This window comes from Gymnoscopelus braueri, assembly GCF_963280865.1.
Source record: "Gymnoscopelus braueri genome assembly, chromosome: 14".
NCBI classification, from domain to species: domain Eukaryota; kingdom Metazoa; phylum Chordata; class Actinopteri; order Myctophiformes; family Myctophidae; genus Gymnoscopelus; species Gymnoscopelus braueri.
In genome coordinates, this window is record NC_137619.1 from 24,749,453 (window position 1) to 24,767,500 (window position 18,048).

Here is an 18,048-nt window from a genome sequence, read left to right on the forward strand (position 1 = left end):
AAGGGATTTCAGCTGTTTATCTTCCATATTTCATTACATTTCTTCACACCAGGATTACATACTGTGGATGTTCAATAACACATAGCCTTTAATCACACAAACGAATAATACAAAAAAATAATAATGTGAAAACATTTAAATAATGACATAACATCTCGGAGGTTTGTGAAGTTTGTGATGCCTTGGCTTCGAGGGGAAGTCTGTGTGTGTGTGTGTGTGTGTGTGTGTGTGTGTGTGTGTGTGTGTGTGTGTGTGTGTGTGTGTGTGTGTGTGTGTGTTCATAGCTGTCTATCTGAAGAGCTTCTCTCAGCTGTTCCACTTGTGCTGAGCAACTGGAAAGATCCTACATACACACACACACACACACACACACACACACACACACACACACACACACACACACACACACACACACACACACACACACACACACACACACACACACACACACACACACACACACACACACACACACACACACACACACACACACACACACACACGCACACACAGACGACTCTTGGCATGGCACCAGAGTGGCATGCGGCTGCTGTGTCTCCACCTGCCAATGAGCTGCTAGATCCTACAGGAATGTTTCCATCGCTACTTAGTGTTACTACCAGGAAACAGCAGCCTTTCTATTTAGACCAGCTCTTCTAAAACGATGGCTCCACACTCAAAACTGAGTCATGGACGGTGGGCCTATCTTGTGTCTCCCTATTGTTTGGGGGAAAATAATCTCTTACGGCTGAAAAACATTTCAGGTTGTTATTGTCCAAAATGTAAGGAACTGTGACTACTATAAACTGTAACAAATCTTAATAAGTTCACTTGAGAATAAAGCATTCTCTAAATATTGTGATATTAATAACATCTGCACCTTTTGTGGTGCAGTGTAAATTAAGTTATCACTGCGGCATTGATTTTGTGAACCCAGAGCAGCAATGTCTTTCCTCCCAACGAATGGTAACATCACCTCAGCCTTTCCACAATGAGGTTCAATGTTTTTCAATGTAGAGAACCGAGCAAAGGCTCACATTGAGCAAAACTTCCTTTATGAAACAAGAGAATCTCTCTTCATTCTGGTTGTGTCTCCTCTGTAAGACCCCAGCTGCCCTTCAAACAAGACATCTTGAAGCCCCCCCCCCCCATAATCATGCAAGGCAGTATAATCATGTTTATCACAAGACTCATGCTAGTGTCAAACTAAAATATGTTGTTTGTAGATTTAACAGTTCAACAGTGTTACATAGTGTGTGTGTGTGTGTGTGTGTGTGTGTGTGTGTGTGTGTGTGTGTGTGTGTGTGTGTGTGTGTGTGTGTGTGTGTGTGTGTGTGTGTGTGTGTGTGTGTGTGTGTGTGTGTGTGTTCGCACAAGATCAGAAATGTATTTTGGCCCAATTCTTTGACACACAGGGAGCCAGTGTGAGGATTTAAGAACTGGAGTGATATGCTCTACTTTCTTGCGTATTACAAGGACTCGAGCAGCAGCGCTCTGAATCCGATTTTTAGGGAGACCTGTAAAGATACCGTTACAGTAGTACTGAAGATGAATGCATGGACACGTTTTTCTAGATCCTGCTGAGACATACAGTACACTAAGTCCTTTTAACCTGTGCTATATTTTTGAGGTGATAGTAGGCTGACTTTGTGATTGTGTTAATGTGGCCGTTTAAATTCAGGTCTGAGTCAATGGGACTACACCAAGATTTCTGACTTGGCTAGAGGTTTTTAACATTACCGATTGGAGTTGGGGACTGACTGTTAATTTGTCTTCCTTGGCTCCAAAAACTGTTACTTCAGTTTTGTCTTTGTTTAATTGAAGAAGATTATGGCACATCCAATTGTTGATTTGTTCAATGCATTTTCTCAGTTTTATAAAACAATTGTACTTTATTGATGTTAGTTTCTTGTTTGGGCAACTACAGGTGAAAGAGATGTGACAAAGCATCATTCAAATTAACTTTATTGTACTTCAAGTTTATAACCTTTGTCATTGAAGAAAAGGAATGCCGTTTTTCTCAGGAATGAATGCAACCAGCAGGGTCACTCCATAGATACAGTAGCCACCCCCCCCCCCACCTCCATAAGTGCTTTTACATATTGAATCCATTCTGCCCGAGAACACAATTTCTTTCAATTCGAAACAAATAAAACAAATACATAATACAAAAAACTTTGTCTCCACTGTCTTATCAGTTTAATCTTAGAAACCTTTTCCAGTTTCCAGTGTGTAGTCAATATAGACCAAAGTAGAGCCACTGTTACAATCACTGGGGCTAAGATGGATTCAGTCGTGTTTCCTATAGTGTACAAATACAATCCACTCAATAAGTCAAGTTTAGAAAATTAACGATTGGCCTGAATAAAATGTAGTTCGATTAAATTAAAATTGGATAATTGGCACGCTTGTTGGTTAGAAAAATGATGGCCACTGGTCACGGTATAAATACAGTGGATCTGAAGGAAGGCGGCAAGACAATTCTTGATCGCACTGAATTGTGGAATGCTTTAGTTTGACTTGAGATTTTTTTAGAGTAGAGAAGAGAAGTTTTGTGGACCAGTATTTTGTCATAAAGTCACCATGAAGGACGGCAGGATGGTAGGATGGTATGAATAGAGAAACCACCCTCCATCTAAAAGACTACCCTACAGACGTTTCCGTGAGCAGCGTTTCCGTTCTCCATGGAGAGCTATTCTGCAGTTGAGCCCGTACTCTCACCTCCACGTGGTGGCTGGCCAGCAGAAAAAAAGTATTTCCCATTTGGGATCAACACAGTAAAAAACGAACCAATGGTTGGTAGCAGTCAGATCCTACAGAAGTTCTGACTTGGCATAAAATATAGTCCTTTTTGGAGTACGTTTGGCACTGTGAAATATTGTTAGGGCAGCGGGCAGCAGCCAGCCTCTTGATGCTTGACTAACAGTGAGATTCTGGAGAATGTCTTGGAGCAGCTGGTACACTGGTACTTCTTAATGTCTGTGTGCGTCTGAAGGTGAGCTCGCAGGTTGGAGCGGTCGGCAAAGGCGCGGCTGCAGTGCGGACAGGAGAAGGGCTTCTCTCCTGAAGAAGCGCAAACACAAAACGCTGTTAAAAATACTAACCACCAAAGAACAACAGCAACATGGCAAAAACATGCGTGTCAACCTTCACTGCACAGAGCAACAGAGTTAAACCTGAAATTTACTTTTAAAGGAATTACACAGTAAAGTCCTAAGTATTAATTTAACTGGACTGTAAAAGTGTTCAGTACAATCAATTTAGTTTTTACTGTGTATAACAAACAAGTGGCAGATACAGTAAATGCAGCTGTCACCAGTAGTAGTGACAATACATATTATACCAGGTGCAGTACTGTCTCTACATGGCAAAGTCCTTAATATTTGTTGAAAATTAGCTTTTTATGTAGGCTAAGAAACATTTGCCATCAGAGTTAACTCCATACAGTAATAGCAAAACCTTCAAGTTCACACATGGCATGACCACCTAAAATTATTGATAAATCAACACTGCAAATCTTGCAAATTTAGTATTAGTTCTAAGAGAGAGAGTGGAGAGTGCGTGTGTGTGTGATACACACTGGTTTAATACCAGTCAAAGCATACCCTGTCGGGACATTTGTTTTCTCCTCACAAGGAAAAGGGTCATTTTTATGGTCAAGAATGTTTATGAAAAGGGGGTCAAGGTTATTTAGGGTTAGTTTTAGGGTTAGAGATAGTCTGAGGTTAAAGTTAGGGTTATGAATAGGGTTAGGTGTGGTTGTGTTTAAACACTTTCAACCTGGCATCCCTAAGTAGAAAAAAATCCAAAACATAAAAAAAATGTTTGAACGATTTTCAAAAGGGCTTAAGTGGTTATGACGGAGGTTAGGCCAGCAAGTTAAGTGCATGTACGGTATGTCACTCACCTGTGTGTGTGCGTATATGGCCCTGCAGCAGCCAGGGCCTGGAGAACGCTTTACCGCACAGTTTACAGATGCATGGCAGAGTATGTGTCCTTATATGCATCTTCAGTGCTCCGAGACTGGCGTATTCCTTCTCACAGTACTTACAGCTGAAATACTTGTGACTCTGCCAATCGCGGTGGAAGTGCCGGTGCTTGGCCAGGCCTGAGCTGACGGAGTAGCCTTTATGACAGTCAAAACACTCAAACCGATCCGTGCTCATGCCACAGCTAGCGGGGTTAGGAGGAAGGAGGGCCAGGAGAGGGAAAGATGGAAGAATGGATGGAGGAATGGTAGAAGGGAGGACAGTTTCTCTGTCCCTCTCCTCTGGCGTCCTGTGGTCCTGGGAGGAGAAGAGGCCGTCTAAGTTATGGGTAAAGTGTGATTCCTGTGTTCTGCAGACGTCTGACAGAGGTTTGGGTGTTCTGAAGCATTCTGAAGATGCTCTAGTGTAGGGGTCCGTCAGCGTTCCGGAGTAACGATCCGACGTTCCGTGGCGCCCCGGGATGGGGCGGTGGGGCAGGCCTGACATAAGGAAAGAGGTGGAACTTGGAGAATGTGGCCGGCGCCTCTCTCTCCTCTGGCCTGCTCTGTCCATTCTGTGGGAAGGAAGAAGGGAAGAGGAGGAGGAAGAAGAGAGAAGCCGTGGAGACTGCAATGCCCTTGAGGGAGGGGGATAAGTATGGATATCATTCCGGAGTGGCGATTCTTCATTTGGACTGGCTGGAATCCCTATAGAATAAACACAAACAAATACGAAAGACAACATACAAATACAATTGTATTATTACTATTAGACGATGAGGCATACTGACTATATTTTACAAAACACTTCTAGACAGAAAATATATATATATTCCTTTTTTACTCAAATTGCCCCCCTCCCTCCCTCCCCTCTCTCTCTTTCTTCCTTCTGTGTGAAACCACAACTTTTCTGATGGTAATCATGACAGGTTTTCTGTACAGAGGAGCTGTGGCGGGTGGTGGGGGGGGCTATGGAAAAACAAAATCCACAGTCTGAAGGAGGGATTTAGTGGTAAAAGAGGCCTGGAAGGCTCTTGAGTGGAGCTTAATGGGACCCTTCACGTCCCTCAAGGACCTCAGGACAAAGCAGACTCTTTTGTGGGGTGGATTTTGCACCTGCTAAACACAAACCCACATTTTGTTGTGGGCCAGAGCACAGTATCGTTTCACTCGAAACCGCATTTTCACATTCTTGATTTAATTTCATAAAACACTACAAACAAGCAGAAAATGTTTTTTATTTGTGATGATCTGCACTAGCAACTCCAAGTTATAGTCCAAGAAAAGTAAAAAGGTTAATCTGAACTGATCGTAGTTATTTTCACGAAGCAGGGATAGACAAATATGCTTCCCAACATCAATTATAGTAGTTTTATTTATATATGTATTTATTCAGATATTTTATTTTGTTATAGAGATTAAACTTACCTTCTGTTTTGAAGTCTAGTCTACTATAGTTGGGTTTCTTGGCGCTTTGAAGTTTCTTCACTAAGAAAGATCGAGGCATCTTAAGGTCATCTAGGAGCAACGTTGAGTCCACAGCCTGTGGTTCACACACAGCCTCCAGGTCACACTGTATGGTTCACATGCACTCCTTCGGGTTACACTGAATCCAGTTCACACACGGTGCTGTTGTGACGCTGGTGGCGAGTGCCGGTGGTGCGAGACAACCTGTGAATAAATAGCAGCGGCTTGTAGGGAGCCTGCTGCCGGTCAGTCTGTGGCCCTGAGAATAGCCATAGGGCACTTTTTATTGCCTTGAATTGTTACTTAAAAGGCACTATTTTTAAACAGATGACATATTTCAAGGCCATTTCAACATTTTTATTTAAAAATAATAACAATAGACATTAAAAATATACTCTGTTAGGGCTCAAATCACTGTCGTCATAAACTTGTTTTAATGATGTCAGAATTGTTTTTATTAATGAGTGCGTCAGGAATAACTACATGGCCTTTAGGGAGTCAGGAATTAAGCAAAGAAGAACAATGAAATTACTCTGACCACAAATGTGTTTGTGAAAAACAAAAAGGTCTTTAATTAGGGGGTTAACGGGGCAAACTAATGGGTTCATACATCAGGTTGTTGTGTTATTTAAACCATGTCAACACAAAGGATAAGAATAGTTGTCCGTTTATTATGAATTTATGATAACATTAAATGTGTAGAAGGGAGTGCTTCCTTACAGATATGCATCAAGGAAAAATCTATTTGGCCTATGCTGACATCAGAGGGTCAGGTGCAAGAGTGTGTGTGTGTGTGTGTGGGGGGGGGGGGGCGTGACCTGTATGTCAATCAGCATACCCCAACAAAACAGGTGTATGAATGGCACTGCACTGAGACTGGGCCACTTGGCATTCAACACACAGAATAGAGCGGTTTCCACTACAGAGACGAACGGGGGCTTCCACTAGACATACTTTCCCAGTACATAACAAAGCAAGCCAAGGCTTTCCATGACAGAGTCCATACAACACTTGTGAAAGCTTCTTCCTTAACCTATACAACACCTGGGCCAAATATGTCAAACTAAGGATTACAAATTTGTTTCATTTCCATAGTTGCCCATATAATTGGGGCGCTAAAGATCATAAATAGTAACATGGCTCTGTAAGTTTGATACATTTAGTTAATTTAGCTGTAAAATATATTAAACCATGGATGCATTTATTTTAGCCATGGATGTAAGATGTATTTATTTTACCCCCTTCTCCCATTGTCCACCCGTTTAAATATTTGCACACAAATCTCCTGCATTCTAACCTTTTTTTCTCCTTTTTCATAACAAAGGTTGGTAGTATAATACATCAAGGCCTGCAACCTTTACAGATGTTCCCGTGCCTGAGGCCCTGAAGACATGTAGTCAGCATCCGAGATGTTTAGTGGGCTGGCCTCCTCAGGCTGGGCTATCTCTGGCAGGCTATGGCAGTATTTTTTCACTGTCAATATGTTGTCATGAATATTGTTTCTATAGTGTATAGACTAAGGTAACCATCTGCATAACAGGTGATGGTATCCCTTTAAGTCAAATGCATCACCGAGAACGTTTGAATACTCACAGGTTTGAAGGCGAATAGTTGAGTAACTTTCCCTTTGACGTTAAAGATCAAAAATAAAAAGACAAATCAGCTTCTACATCTACACACTTAATGGGTGACGAAACAGTTTACAAACTGTAGGAAACAAACTACTGCATGGCCTTCCTCTCTTGAACATTTCAGTCCATCCTTGGACCAAGCTTAAAACCTGACAAAGGTCTGACTGAAATGTTCAATCAAGTTGTCTTCTATGCAAGTGAGGAAGTGTGCGCACGATTATTTTTGTGCAAGATTTTATATATTAAGTTTCATGGTAAAGACCTCAAGTTTAAGCCTTTGATTTTCTTTAGTTCCCATGGCTCCCTCTAGTGGATCACTAACTGCAATTACAGAATAAAACGTAACACTCCCAAACTGCTGCTTAAATTGATAATGACTATTCTTAATTGAACCCTGTAAAACTAATTGGACTGCATTGAGGAGGACATACTTGAAGTAAAAAACAGTGCATATGTAGTATGGATAAACCGTGCATTTAATAAAATAAAACATAAGACTTCACACGTTCACCATTGTATTAAAAAAGAACTATATAAAATCTAAAAACAAAAGGCAGATAATGCTTCTTCTGAAGCCACAGCACATAGGTCTCTGCTTTTACAGAATGAAAACAAAACATAAAGACTCAAAAACTTAAAGCTGCTATCCGTAACTTTTCGAACCGGGTCTCCCATGTGTGAGTACCGGCATTTCTACAGGTAAGTGAAGACAGTAAGACAGTTTTGGTAGGAGAGATACTGTGCTTTGTGGTTCAGTCAATACCCCTCGTCAACCAATAGGTGTCCTACACATCAGTGTCTAAAAATCTCAATAGTAGGGAGACCACCTCCACCGCAGTTGTGTTAATTATATTACTTACTGAAATTGGTCAAAATAATGTTTTATTCACTAAAGAAAAAGTTGGATCGCAGCTTTAACAGATACTTTTTAAACATTTATTGATAGATATGTTTGTGATAATTATGCTCAGGTTGATTTAGTGTCAGTTCAGTAAATAATTACATCTTTATCATTTCTATCTCATGCCTCAAGAAGAACCTTTATACAAAAACAATGGGGAACTAAAGTAATGGTACAAAATAAAGATTGTCATGTTTTGCCCAGCATGGGTTGTTTGCTCTGGTAAACATTCACCATAGTGCTCTATCCTCATGTAACGAGGCAGTATAGGTGTTGTATACAGTATTTATGTTTAAACCAGCACAGCTGTGTGCACTTGTGTGCACATACAGCATCTCCCACTTAGGGGTCAAGTTCCCCCCCTTAAAGGGAAACTTGAGACCAATATTCAACCTGAATCCTATTGTTCTACTGGGAGGAATGCTATCATAAAAGTGTGTCTTCACAACAGAACAATAGGATTCTGGTTAAAATCTGCAAAGTTCACCTGTAACCACCCGATCTTTGGGTGGTGGTGGGAGGCTGGTATTGTCTGCACAAAGAAAAAGGAACTAAACAAAAAGATTCACCCACAGAAGTAAGTCGCAATAGTAGAACAAACAAAAAGCAGATTTAGTCTTCAGCATGGTGATCAAATGTGGACCAGAATGACAGGCTGAAGACAGACAGAACCTATCCATTCAACACCAACAAGTCCGATATGACGGGCAAGCAAAATCTTCACAGTAAAGTCCTGAGTTTTAGTTCAACACAGTGTAAAAATAGACACTTACTGGTAAAAACTAAAATGGTTAACTGATTAAACTGACACTCAGGAATTAGCTGTACACCACTGCTTTGCGCTCGTTTGGCGAAGGCTAGTATATCCCAGGGCTCCATTCTCGTTCATCCAGCCATCAAACCATTCATCCGTCTTTTGAACAATCTGTGTGTCAGGTTTTTCTTTTTCTTTACAGCATGTCATCATCCTCTCCTCCTCCGTACATGTCGGCCAGTTTCTTGAAGCGTGGCCCCCACTCGGCGAGACAGTCGTAGTCCTGATCTCCACTGCTGGACGAGTTCAGGGAGGAGAGAGAGCCAGCTTCAGAGCCGCCCCCTTCATAGTCAAACACCAGCAGGGAGTCGTAAGGAGGAGCTGTGGGGTCGTTGTCCGCTGCCTTCAGGTTCTGGAGAAGAGACCGCAGAGGAGTTTAGGGCTGCAACTATTCATAATTTCTTTGCCGCTTATTCCATTGATCACTTTTTCAATGAATCGAGAAGCGCATTTTTCAAAAAGGTTTCAGATTTTTGGGCGGTGAAACCGCCCCTATATGTGAGGTTTGGACATTGCACCCCCCCAACCTTGCGCTGTGATTGGCCACCAGTGTACCCCCCTAACCCTGCACCGTGATTGGCCAATCACAGTCTATTCAGGACTGTGATTGGCTAGTGAAACATGACACATGTGCATAGCCCTATAAATAGGACTATGCACTTAAAAAAAAACACATTTATGGGTTTTTTTTTTGTTAGGGGTGTACAATGGTTGGTCCACAATATTACTTTTCTTTAAGTGAACTTCCATCACTGTGATGACCACTGTGACCACACCGCCCACTTCACACTGGGTGTGATTTTTTTTTTAATACATTAACGAATACCGACACCACATATAACTGTTCACAACAAGGTCTGTGGAATATCATGTGTAAGTGTAACTGACCATGTAATGATTTCAGGAAAGAGGTTGCAGAGGAGTTCAAAAGCAATTATTTGATGTTTTGAGTGTCACAAACTGCTATTGAGTATCTGCATGAATTGGCCTCAATCCAGGTAAGAGTAAAATGATTTTTTTATGTATTTTGTGTAAACTGCACCTCCACCTTAAAATGTTATCAAATTCAACTGAAATTGATCTCAATCCAGGTAAGAGGAAAATGTTTTGTATTTTGTGTGAACTACACCTTCAAATTTTATAAAATTACACAGATCTTTTGCTTTTTGTATTCATTTGCTTTTTGTATTTTTTTTTTATTGCATTCAATTAGTTTTTGCTGTTCCATAAGTGTCTAAATTATATCGTTGTTTTTTAATAAACAATAAATATTAAATCTACAAATCGCCACTGAATCACCATTTGCCAAATCACTTTATATTTCTTGTTTATACTGCCTTTTGTCCAGATTCATGTTTGCAACATAAATTAATGTTTGTTTTGCTGGGTTGTTTTATTTCTGTACACTGAACTTTATTGAATTCACTCACGTCATCAATGAAGTTGCCAATGTCTTGGGGGTTGGCCGGGCGAGGGCGGTATTGAGGGCGGGGCAAGTAGGTCGGCATCACGTCATTCCGGAACACTTCAGGGCGGTTGTCCAGACCCCGATGAAGCACACTCAGATCAAAGTCCTGAAGGAAGAGAGGTCAATGTCAGAGCCTCAGTTGTTACAATGGTCTTCAAGACCCCTACTGCTGGTTTTCTCAATGTTTGTAAACAAATAATTGGTCTATAGAGATCTTCATATATGGGCATATCAGTCGGATTGGCGACGTAGGTGTGAGGGCCGGAAACTTTAGTTAACATCTAGTTAAAAATAAACAGCCTAAAAAGCACATTTGTGTGGACATAAGCTCCACATCTATCGACACCGGTGTCCATTTCTATTCATTTTAATTGTGAAATCAATTCATCTTATGACATTGATATTTACATCTTTCTGTAGTTAATACTATCATAAACCATAGTATCCTTGGTTTACAACGGGGTGAGGACTGGAGAGTGAGGAGACGACTGACCATTAACTACATACTGCAAGAATGAGTAGTACACTACTCATAACGTTAATATGGAATATGTAAGCCACTTAGGCCTTGCTCATACTGTAGACACTGTAGTCACTATGTCATGATGAAATTAAAATCTTGAGGTCCACCTGTCAAGATTGTATGTCTATAAACTATGACGATAAACTTCGGCTTTCGAGGTTACGTCTGCCGACAGTAACGTTGCCACAACTCTGCTTTCACTCAACTCTGACAATGCTCCCTCTTTGATTTCACTGTACTAGCTGACTTGATACCCTCCAGGTCAGATCATGAGTTTAGCCGCTTTAATGTGGCTTTTGTTTTGCCGAAAAGGCCAGCTCTCCCTGCTTCTCAAGGAATAGTCTCACTCAAATAGGAGCGATAAGGCAGGCAACAGACCCTTCAACCATACTGAAAACAAGTTTGCAGGTCTCACTTTGAATGGTGTGGATATTCTACTAAAACCATTTAAATTGGTGCTTAAACTGTCAGTCATCACAAAATATTAACATTAAATCCAAGCAGTGCCCCTGACTGGTCTACATAATGGCTTCATGTAAGTGTTCCTGTGACAGACCATGCTCCATGCATGAGTAAACGTACCTGATCGTCCTCGCCACCTCCCTCTTCATCATAATAGTAAATGTTGTCTCGGACATCATCTTCTTGAAGCAGAGGCTCCTTCTTCTCTCCTCCTCTCCGTCTCAGGAACATCAGCAGCAGCAGCACCAGCACTGGAGAAAGAGTGGATACAACAGAATAGTAGAACTGAATATTTACGGTGATACGGTCACATGTGGAAATGTTACTTTACTAGTGAAATTTCAATTCAGTTCTGCTGTGACTCTTTCCCTGATTGCAATTAGCAAATAATGCAATTGATCGGCTAATTTCATTATTCTTCTACGCCACCATTGTACACCAAAGTACAATACAGGATTTAATAGGTTAATCAAACAAATTGACTTGATTACCGATTACAAAAAAATATGTTTATTACATTTTCATAGTTTCGATTTTTTTTAAAAACTCATTAAAACCGGGATATCCGTGTCATTTTAGCGTTGGCTATTCAAAAATAGCAGATATACAAGCTTAAGGCGTGCCACTTCATGTACATCTGCTATTTTACAAAATGTTTGAACACAAATCTTCTCTTCTGGGGGTCCCTGGTACAAAACATTTTCAGATGGGGGGGGGTCCGCAACCAAATGTATATCAATTTGGGCTTCCTTGGCACGAAAAGGTTTTGAGAAATACTGATTTCGAAGGCATTATTTTGTAGAATTGGCCTCAGGTCTTAATGGGTTAATTGCCCAGCACTAAGTCACATCACACCCATTCCCAGCAGCTATGCTTACGTAGCAGCAGTAGGATGGCTCCCAGGATTCCCAGAATGACAGGCAGGCCCATGCCAGCCACTCGGGTCACCGGCGGGCACACCACATCAACCCCTTTGCAGGCACACACAGTGACCTGCAGGGTGCTGTCCTGCTTCTTGCCCTCGCTGTCTGCCACTGTCAGCACCACACTGTAGTCTCCTCCGGGCAGCTCCTGGGCTAGAGTGAGGATGATGCCCGTCTCTGAAGCAGGGAGAAGGAAGAGTTATCAGAGGAGACCACACATCAGATACATCTTTTACATAGCATTTTCAGCTATGTAAGTTGAATGCAAACAGAAAAAAAGCAAACTGAAAATAGTTTTGTGGGGGTTTAACTTAAAAGCACCAAAAAGTTAACCAATATATTTTTCTTAAGAGACTATGAAGATACTTTTTTGTTAAAAAGTGAAAGCTCTATATTCTGATTAATTTCTATAGTGGAAAATATATTTTCAGGTTGGGATACTAATTTTATCCAATCAGCAGAGAGAACCCCACGAAGGTTATTAATCAGCTATTTGTTTTGACATGTTTGTTATAGTGTTCCCCTTTTGTTTAACACTTTGTTTCCAGCACCTTAGCAAAAGCCAGGTGAGCAGTAGTCTCTCCATCAAAATGCACATCCAAAATATTTAGATACATACTGGTGTCATTCATCCTAGCGGTCCAGTTTTGTTTGGATGGTCCTGCAAGGACAACACTGAATGGTGCTGCATGACCCACTCCATCTTTGTCCGTCACCGACAGCAATTGGGGAGCCGACTCTTTGTTGCACACCTGAAGAAACACAGAGTTACTCAATGTAAATAGTCTGTAAATCTATCAATCGATTCAATCAGACTATCAAATTTACTCGCCAAATCAAGCATGGCAACCTTAACAAGAATCTGTCTGAAACTTTTACATCAAGAGTAATGCTGAATGAGCATGTCTCCCTCTGTTTATCAAGCAAAAGACAATGGATAATGTAATGGATAGAATTCTACAAGACAGTATGTTTCAGACCCACCTTGAAGGTGCGTTCATCAATGGTGGGGTAGTTGTCATTGACATCTTCTAGCTGAATGATCAGGGTGCCTGTTCCCGTGGCTGGGATCTCATCTGGAAACGGACACACACAAACAAGTTACATTAACAATCACTGACACTGACACTGGCCCACACAGTAATGATTCAGTCACACTCCGATTGTGGCAATATGCTGATAATCAAAATCCTTTGAAAGCGTACACAGCTCATGTTAACACCTACCATCTTCAAATGCACTAATGAGAGCTGTGTATGTAACACCTAACGTTGTCATATGTTCTAATGAGATCTGTGTATGTCAAGTCCTCTGTATTTATATAGCACATTTAAAAACAGCAGTTGACCCAAAGTGCTTTCCAATCACTGTAACACCTACCATCATCATATGCACCAATGAGAGCTGTGTATTTGTCGCCCTTGACGAAATGGGACTCCCTGTCCATGTTAGACTTCACTGTGATCAGACCTGACTGTTTGTTTATATTCAGCCAACCACCCTGGTCCCTAAGTATTTTATACCTGCACACAAAAACACAAAAACACAAATGTATTTTGCTTTTCCTTCATAAACCACAACTTAAATACTAAAAAATGTATATAGCCCTTTTCAAGACAACTGTCACACAAAGTACTTAAGAGAAGTAAGGGAGAATAAATGAAAGCAGAGTAAACAACTGGGGAAGATTTAAAACTACCCAGCTGTTTAACTGAAGCCAGTTATATGAAATGCAAGAACAGAAATGAAAGCTCAAATAAATGTTTGTGGAAGTGATGGTTGAGATTCCACAGTTGTCCAGATTTATATTTTTTATTTTTTTATATTTGTGGCAGCTATTTGTTAGCCCACTACTACTGGATGAAAAGTAGCAAACGAGTGCTTTGTTGTGGGCCATTCCTATTTCAAACAACTAATGAAGGGTGAACTTACGAGACTTTCTGTTTCCGTGCAGTGTCAGGGTCAGTAGCTATGTACGCCACCACTTCTGAGCCAATGGCCAAGTCCTCTTGCTTCACCACCAACTTCTCTCCTGGGTTGAAGATGGGAGCCTCGTTCACATCACCCACATTCACAGTCACAGTGGCAGTGGCCGTGGGCAGCCTTGTGGCGAAGGGTGCCTCATTCTCAACAGCAACCAACAGTGTGTACTTGCTGTTCAACTCAAAGTCCAAGGCCTTGATGGATAGGTGGAGAAAAGCACAACAATGCCACAGCAATGTTTATTACCAGCAACCAACGCTTGCCCACTGGTTAACACCCTAGAAACTATCAGTTCAAATCCAGTCTGTGCATCCGGCTTGACTGAGCATCCATCTATTCTATACGAACATAATTGGCCATGTTCGGGGAAGGGAAGCCGGGCAAGGAGGGTGATATTTGTCGGTCGCTGCACATATTCCTAGGGGCTAGGGCAACGCCTGTCAGCGGGGCATGTTCAATGGGAGGAGGACAGGTCGGTGGGGTCTCCTCACTGGTGGGTGAGCCAGTAGGGAACAAAAGCAGTGATAACACAGAAATGTGTGGGGAGACATTTAATAGGCATAATGGCAAAATTGGGGAGAGAAAAAAAAGGGGTAGAAATAATTGACTACTCTAAATTAAAGAAAAAATAAATGGAAATGTGAGTCAAGGCTTTAACCAAACGATCCCCGTGTCTCTATTCTGGGCATACTTTCTGCAAAAATAAGGCAACATATGGCGAATTATATGAACGTTTCGAGCCAATTACCAATCAACAAGCTCTTTTTTTCTATACACTACAGTACTTTTAAATTAAACTCATTTTAAGGGGTTAATCATTCAAACGCATCAATGACGGAAAGATCACTGGCGGGGCAAGTAGAAGCGGTTCTTGAAAACTCAGCCGGATGGTGGATTTTTCTAACCCATTTTAGCCTTCAGTGGATGGGGTTGGTTAGCAATCGCAGCTTTCGTGCACGGTGCGTGCTGCGTTATTTTAACAAAATGCAGACTGTAGTTTACCGTCAATGTATTAAGAGAAACGTAGTGTATCCATGCGCACAAACAACTCTACAAATAAAGCAGCAAAACATCACAAGCAGAGATTCATTCAGTTCCTCGCGGCCACAATAGGAGATATAGCTTAACATAATCTGCGATAATGCAATAAGAGATCAGAAACTCATAATTGTCCGGTAATGGTATCGTTATATCGAGCAAGCCTAGTTGACAGTAATGTTAATTAACCATTTATTCAATCAAGTGTTTAGTATTTATTTTGATGTGATCAATAACAACTAGGACTTCAAGGTCAAACCTCAGAACTAAGTGGTTAGCTTTCTACCTTAGCTGTCTTGATGATTCCTTCCTGTTTGTTAACGGGGGATGTTTCCACAGAGAACAGTCCTTTGGGGTCACCGTCAACAATCGTGAACTTTGCGTTCCAGGCTGGGGAATGGGGCTCGTCGCCATCTGTCACAGTCATCTTAACAACCACAGCTCCAACTTTGTTTTCTGGGACAGTCGCCTCATACTAGGAGAGAGCACAGGCACGAGAGAGTGTGAGTGAGTGTACATACAAATAGTAATCCACTAGCATACAGCATGCCACAAATGTCAAGCAATGCTTTAAAACAGTTGCCATTTCATCAACCACTTTTCTATTGCTAGAGTGCTCGTGTGTTGCGGAATCCATTGTGTTCCTAGACAGCAAATTTAAATGACAGCATGGGATCTTCTAATGTCAGCCTATCTTGTCCACTTATGGCATTTCATATTTGCACAAGAGACTGAGAAACTCTGTCTTTATTACACACAAAGTATATTTTATGTTTGTTTTGAGATTTGATGTTTTTACTCATATTTAAAATGTAACTAATTACTGGGTAGCTAGCACTAAAGGTTTGAGAATAAAGTGAAGTTGAAGTATAGATTTTTGCCAGGAAACGTCCAACAGCAATTATACATGTACAGCTTCTTGAAGTAACAGGTGTGTACATTTACCACATACAATCCTAATTTTAAGGATAATATGGCTCCCTACAGAAAACCTCAAAACATGTATTTATTCATGTCTCCTTGCCATCAACCATATTTGCACTTACCGTTGCCTTCTGAAAAGCGGGAGCATTGTCATTGCTATCTGTGACTGTAAGGATAACTTTGGTTTTTCCGGTCAACCCTTCTCCCCTCATATCTGCTGCTTGTACGTCCAGAGTGTACTTTGGGAATTGCTGTTGGCAGACACACACACACACACACACACACACACACACACACACACACACACACACACAGGGTTTAGCCTAGTTTTGCACGAGTACACATTTCTTTTTCCCCCGCTTTTTTTAGTGCCCCTGCTTACCAATTATGATATTAAAGTTGTAGTTCACCCAAAAGATTACTTATTTTCTATCAATTACACACCCCATGAAGCATTGAATTCATAGATATTCTTTTGTTTTTGTTGCATTCCTAAGCCAATAATTTGATTACCGGCGGAAAGATGCTTATGTATCCGGTAGGAGACTCAAAGGAGACTCTTTGAGTCTCCTACCGGAAAGACCGCCGTTCATCAAATTATTGGCTTAGGAATGCAACAAAAACTAAAAAATCTCCATGAATTCAATGCTTCACGGGGTGTGTAATTGATAGAAAATAAGTAATGTTTTGGGTGAACTACTCCTTTAATAGGTGGAGAAAACTCTGCTATCAATATTGTTTAGGGCATTTATTTAACTGAAGGAGTGATAGCCCAACTGTTTAATCAAGAGAATCATGCTTACCTCTCTGTCCAAACCACCTGCATTGACTCTGATGGCTCCACTGACTGGGTTGATCGCAAACAGGTTATCATTGGGAGTCTTCGGCTCCTGATTTAGAATGACGTAGCGGACATCTGAATTGTCATTGCCTGGCGCATCTGCATCTGTAGCATTCACTGTACACACCACAAAGTCTGCAGAAATAGACAAGGAGAGACGGACATTACAATGACCCTCACACTACAGCGTGACAGACAAACCAATGAAGCTGACAGCTACCAGCAGAACTCAAATGCTAGTTTATGAAGGATGCAGTGAAAAACCAAGCATGTCTTCATTATAAAATGCATTTTATTTTATCTTACCAAGAGGTGAGGCCTCTGGGACTTGACCCAGATAGGTGTCTTGGGTGAAAACAGGTTTGTTATCATTCTGGTCGATGACAATCACATTGATGTCCATTGGTTCCTCACCAAGCTTTCCTGAATTCTCATACACAGCATGAGCTTGGAGCTGCATAAACACACACATTTGGAATATTAAGACTTTAGAGCTATAAATGCATAGCCTAATTGTAACCACCTAATTCCAGACAGCAAGTGGAAAATGAACTTTTATCGCTCTAAGAAACAAGTTAGACCATAATGATGCACAAATCCAAATTGGCAAAGCATTTAAAAACACTTAATCCCATGATGAGATGAGAGAGTGTGCGATCCTCATCACACACACAGTGCCTACCCTGTAAATGGGTTTTTTCTCTCTGTCCAAGGGCTGAGTAACCAACAACCAGCCAGTTTTTCTATTTATAGTGAAAAGGCCAACAGGGTCCTGGTCTGCTCCTGGTCCAGTAATGCTATACAACATCGGCATCTCGTCACCGCCATCTGATTTAATCTGCAAAGAATAAAATAGAATAGAAACTTTAAAATGCAAAAATTTACCAGTACACTCAGACTATTTTGTTTAAAGGATGAACATTAAATACTTAATATATTCTGTCCGGTTTTGCACCATCTGATTTAATTTCACAGTATTTTACAGCTGTACAGCACAGTGCCTCAGGTATGTGAGCTCAACAGTGGAAGAATTGACAGGAATGTTATCTTCATCCCTGACTGACTGAATTACAAAGGAAAGAAATTTAGTTCTTCAACAATGCAAA

The 18,048-nt window shown here is 41.1% G+C and overlaps 2 protein-coding genes across 5 annotated transcripts in view; both read right to left on the reverse strand.

Annotated features, from left to right (window-relative positions):
- Positions 1-2,811: 2,811 nt before the first annotated feature.
- Positions 2,812-5,560, reverse strand: snai3 (snail family zinc finger 3). The gene is made up of 3 exons (XM_080449403.1): positions 5,396-5,560; positions 3,908-4,675; positions 2,812-3,063 (listed from the first exon to the last, which is right to left on the reverse strand). Exons 1-3 carry the CDS (start codon positions 5,472-5,474, stop codon positions 2,882-2,884), a joined length of 1,029 nt encoding a protein of 342 aa, XP_080305529.1. The 5' UTR covers positions 5,475-5,560; the 3' UTR covers positions 2,812-2,881.
- Positions 5,561-7,523: 1,963 nt separating this feature from the next.
- The window catches only part of cdh31 (cadherin 31), a 45,086-nt gene continuing 34,561 nt past the window's right edge, over positions 7,524-18,048 (reverse strand). For 2 of the 4 annotated variants that reach the window (XM_080449916.1, XM_080449915.1), the window contains 13 exons: positions 17,625-17,780; positions 17,249-17,396; positions 16,905-17,077; positions 16,224-16,352; positions 15,464-15,652; positions 14,089-14,333; positions 13,537-13,679; positions 13,141-13,232; positions 12,776-12,908; positions 12,112-12,333; positions 11,354-11,484; positions 10,211-10,354; positions 7,524-9,132 (listed from right to left, as the gene is read on the reverse strand). In XM_080449916.1, coding sequence (XP_080306042.1) covers positions 8,917-9,132; positions 10,211-10,354; positions 11,354-11,484; positions 12,112-12,333; positions 12,776-12,908; positions 13,141-13,232; positions 13,537-13,679; positions 14,089-14,333; positions 15,464-15,652; positions 16,224-16,352; positions 16,905-17,077; positions 17,249-17,396; positions 17,625-17,780 — 2,121 coding nt within the window. In that variant the 3' untranslated portion in view covers positions 7,524-8,916. The remainder of the gene's footprint in view (positions 9,133-10,210; positions 10,355-11,353; positions 11,485-12,111; positions 12,334-12,775; positions 12,909-13,140; positions 13,233-13,536; positions 13,680-14,088; positions 14,334-15,463; positions 15,653-16,223; positions 16,353-16,904; positions 17,078-17,248; positions 17,397-17,624; positions 17,781-18,048) is intronic. The other 2 variants (XM_080449917.1, XM_080449918.1) reach the window with 2 other exon arrangements.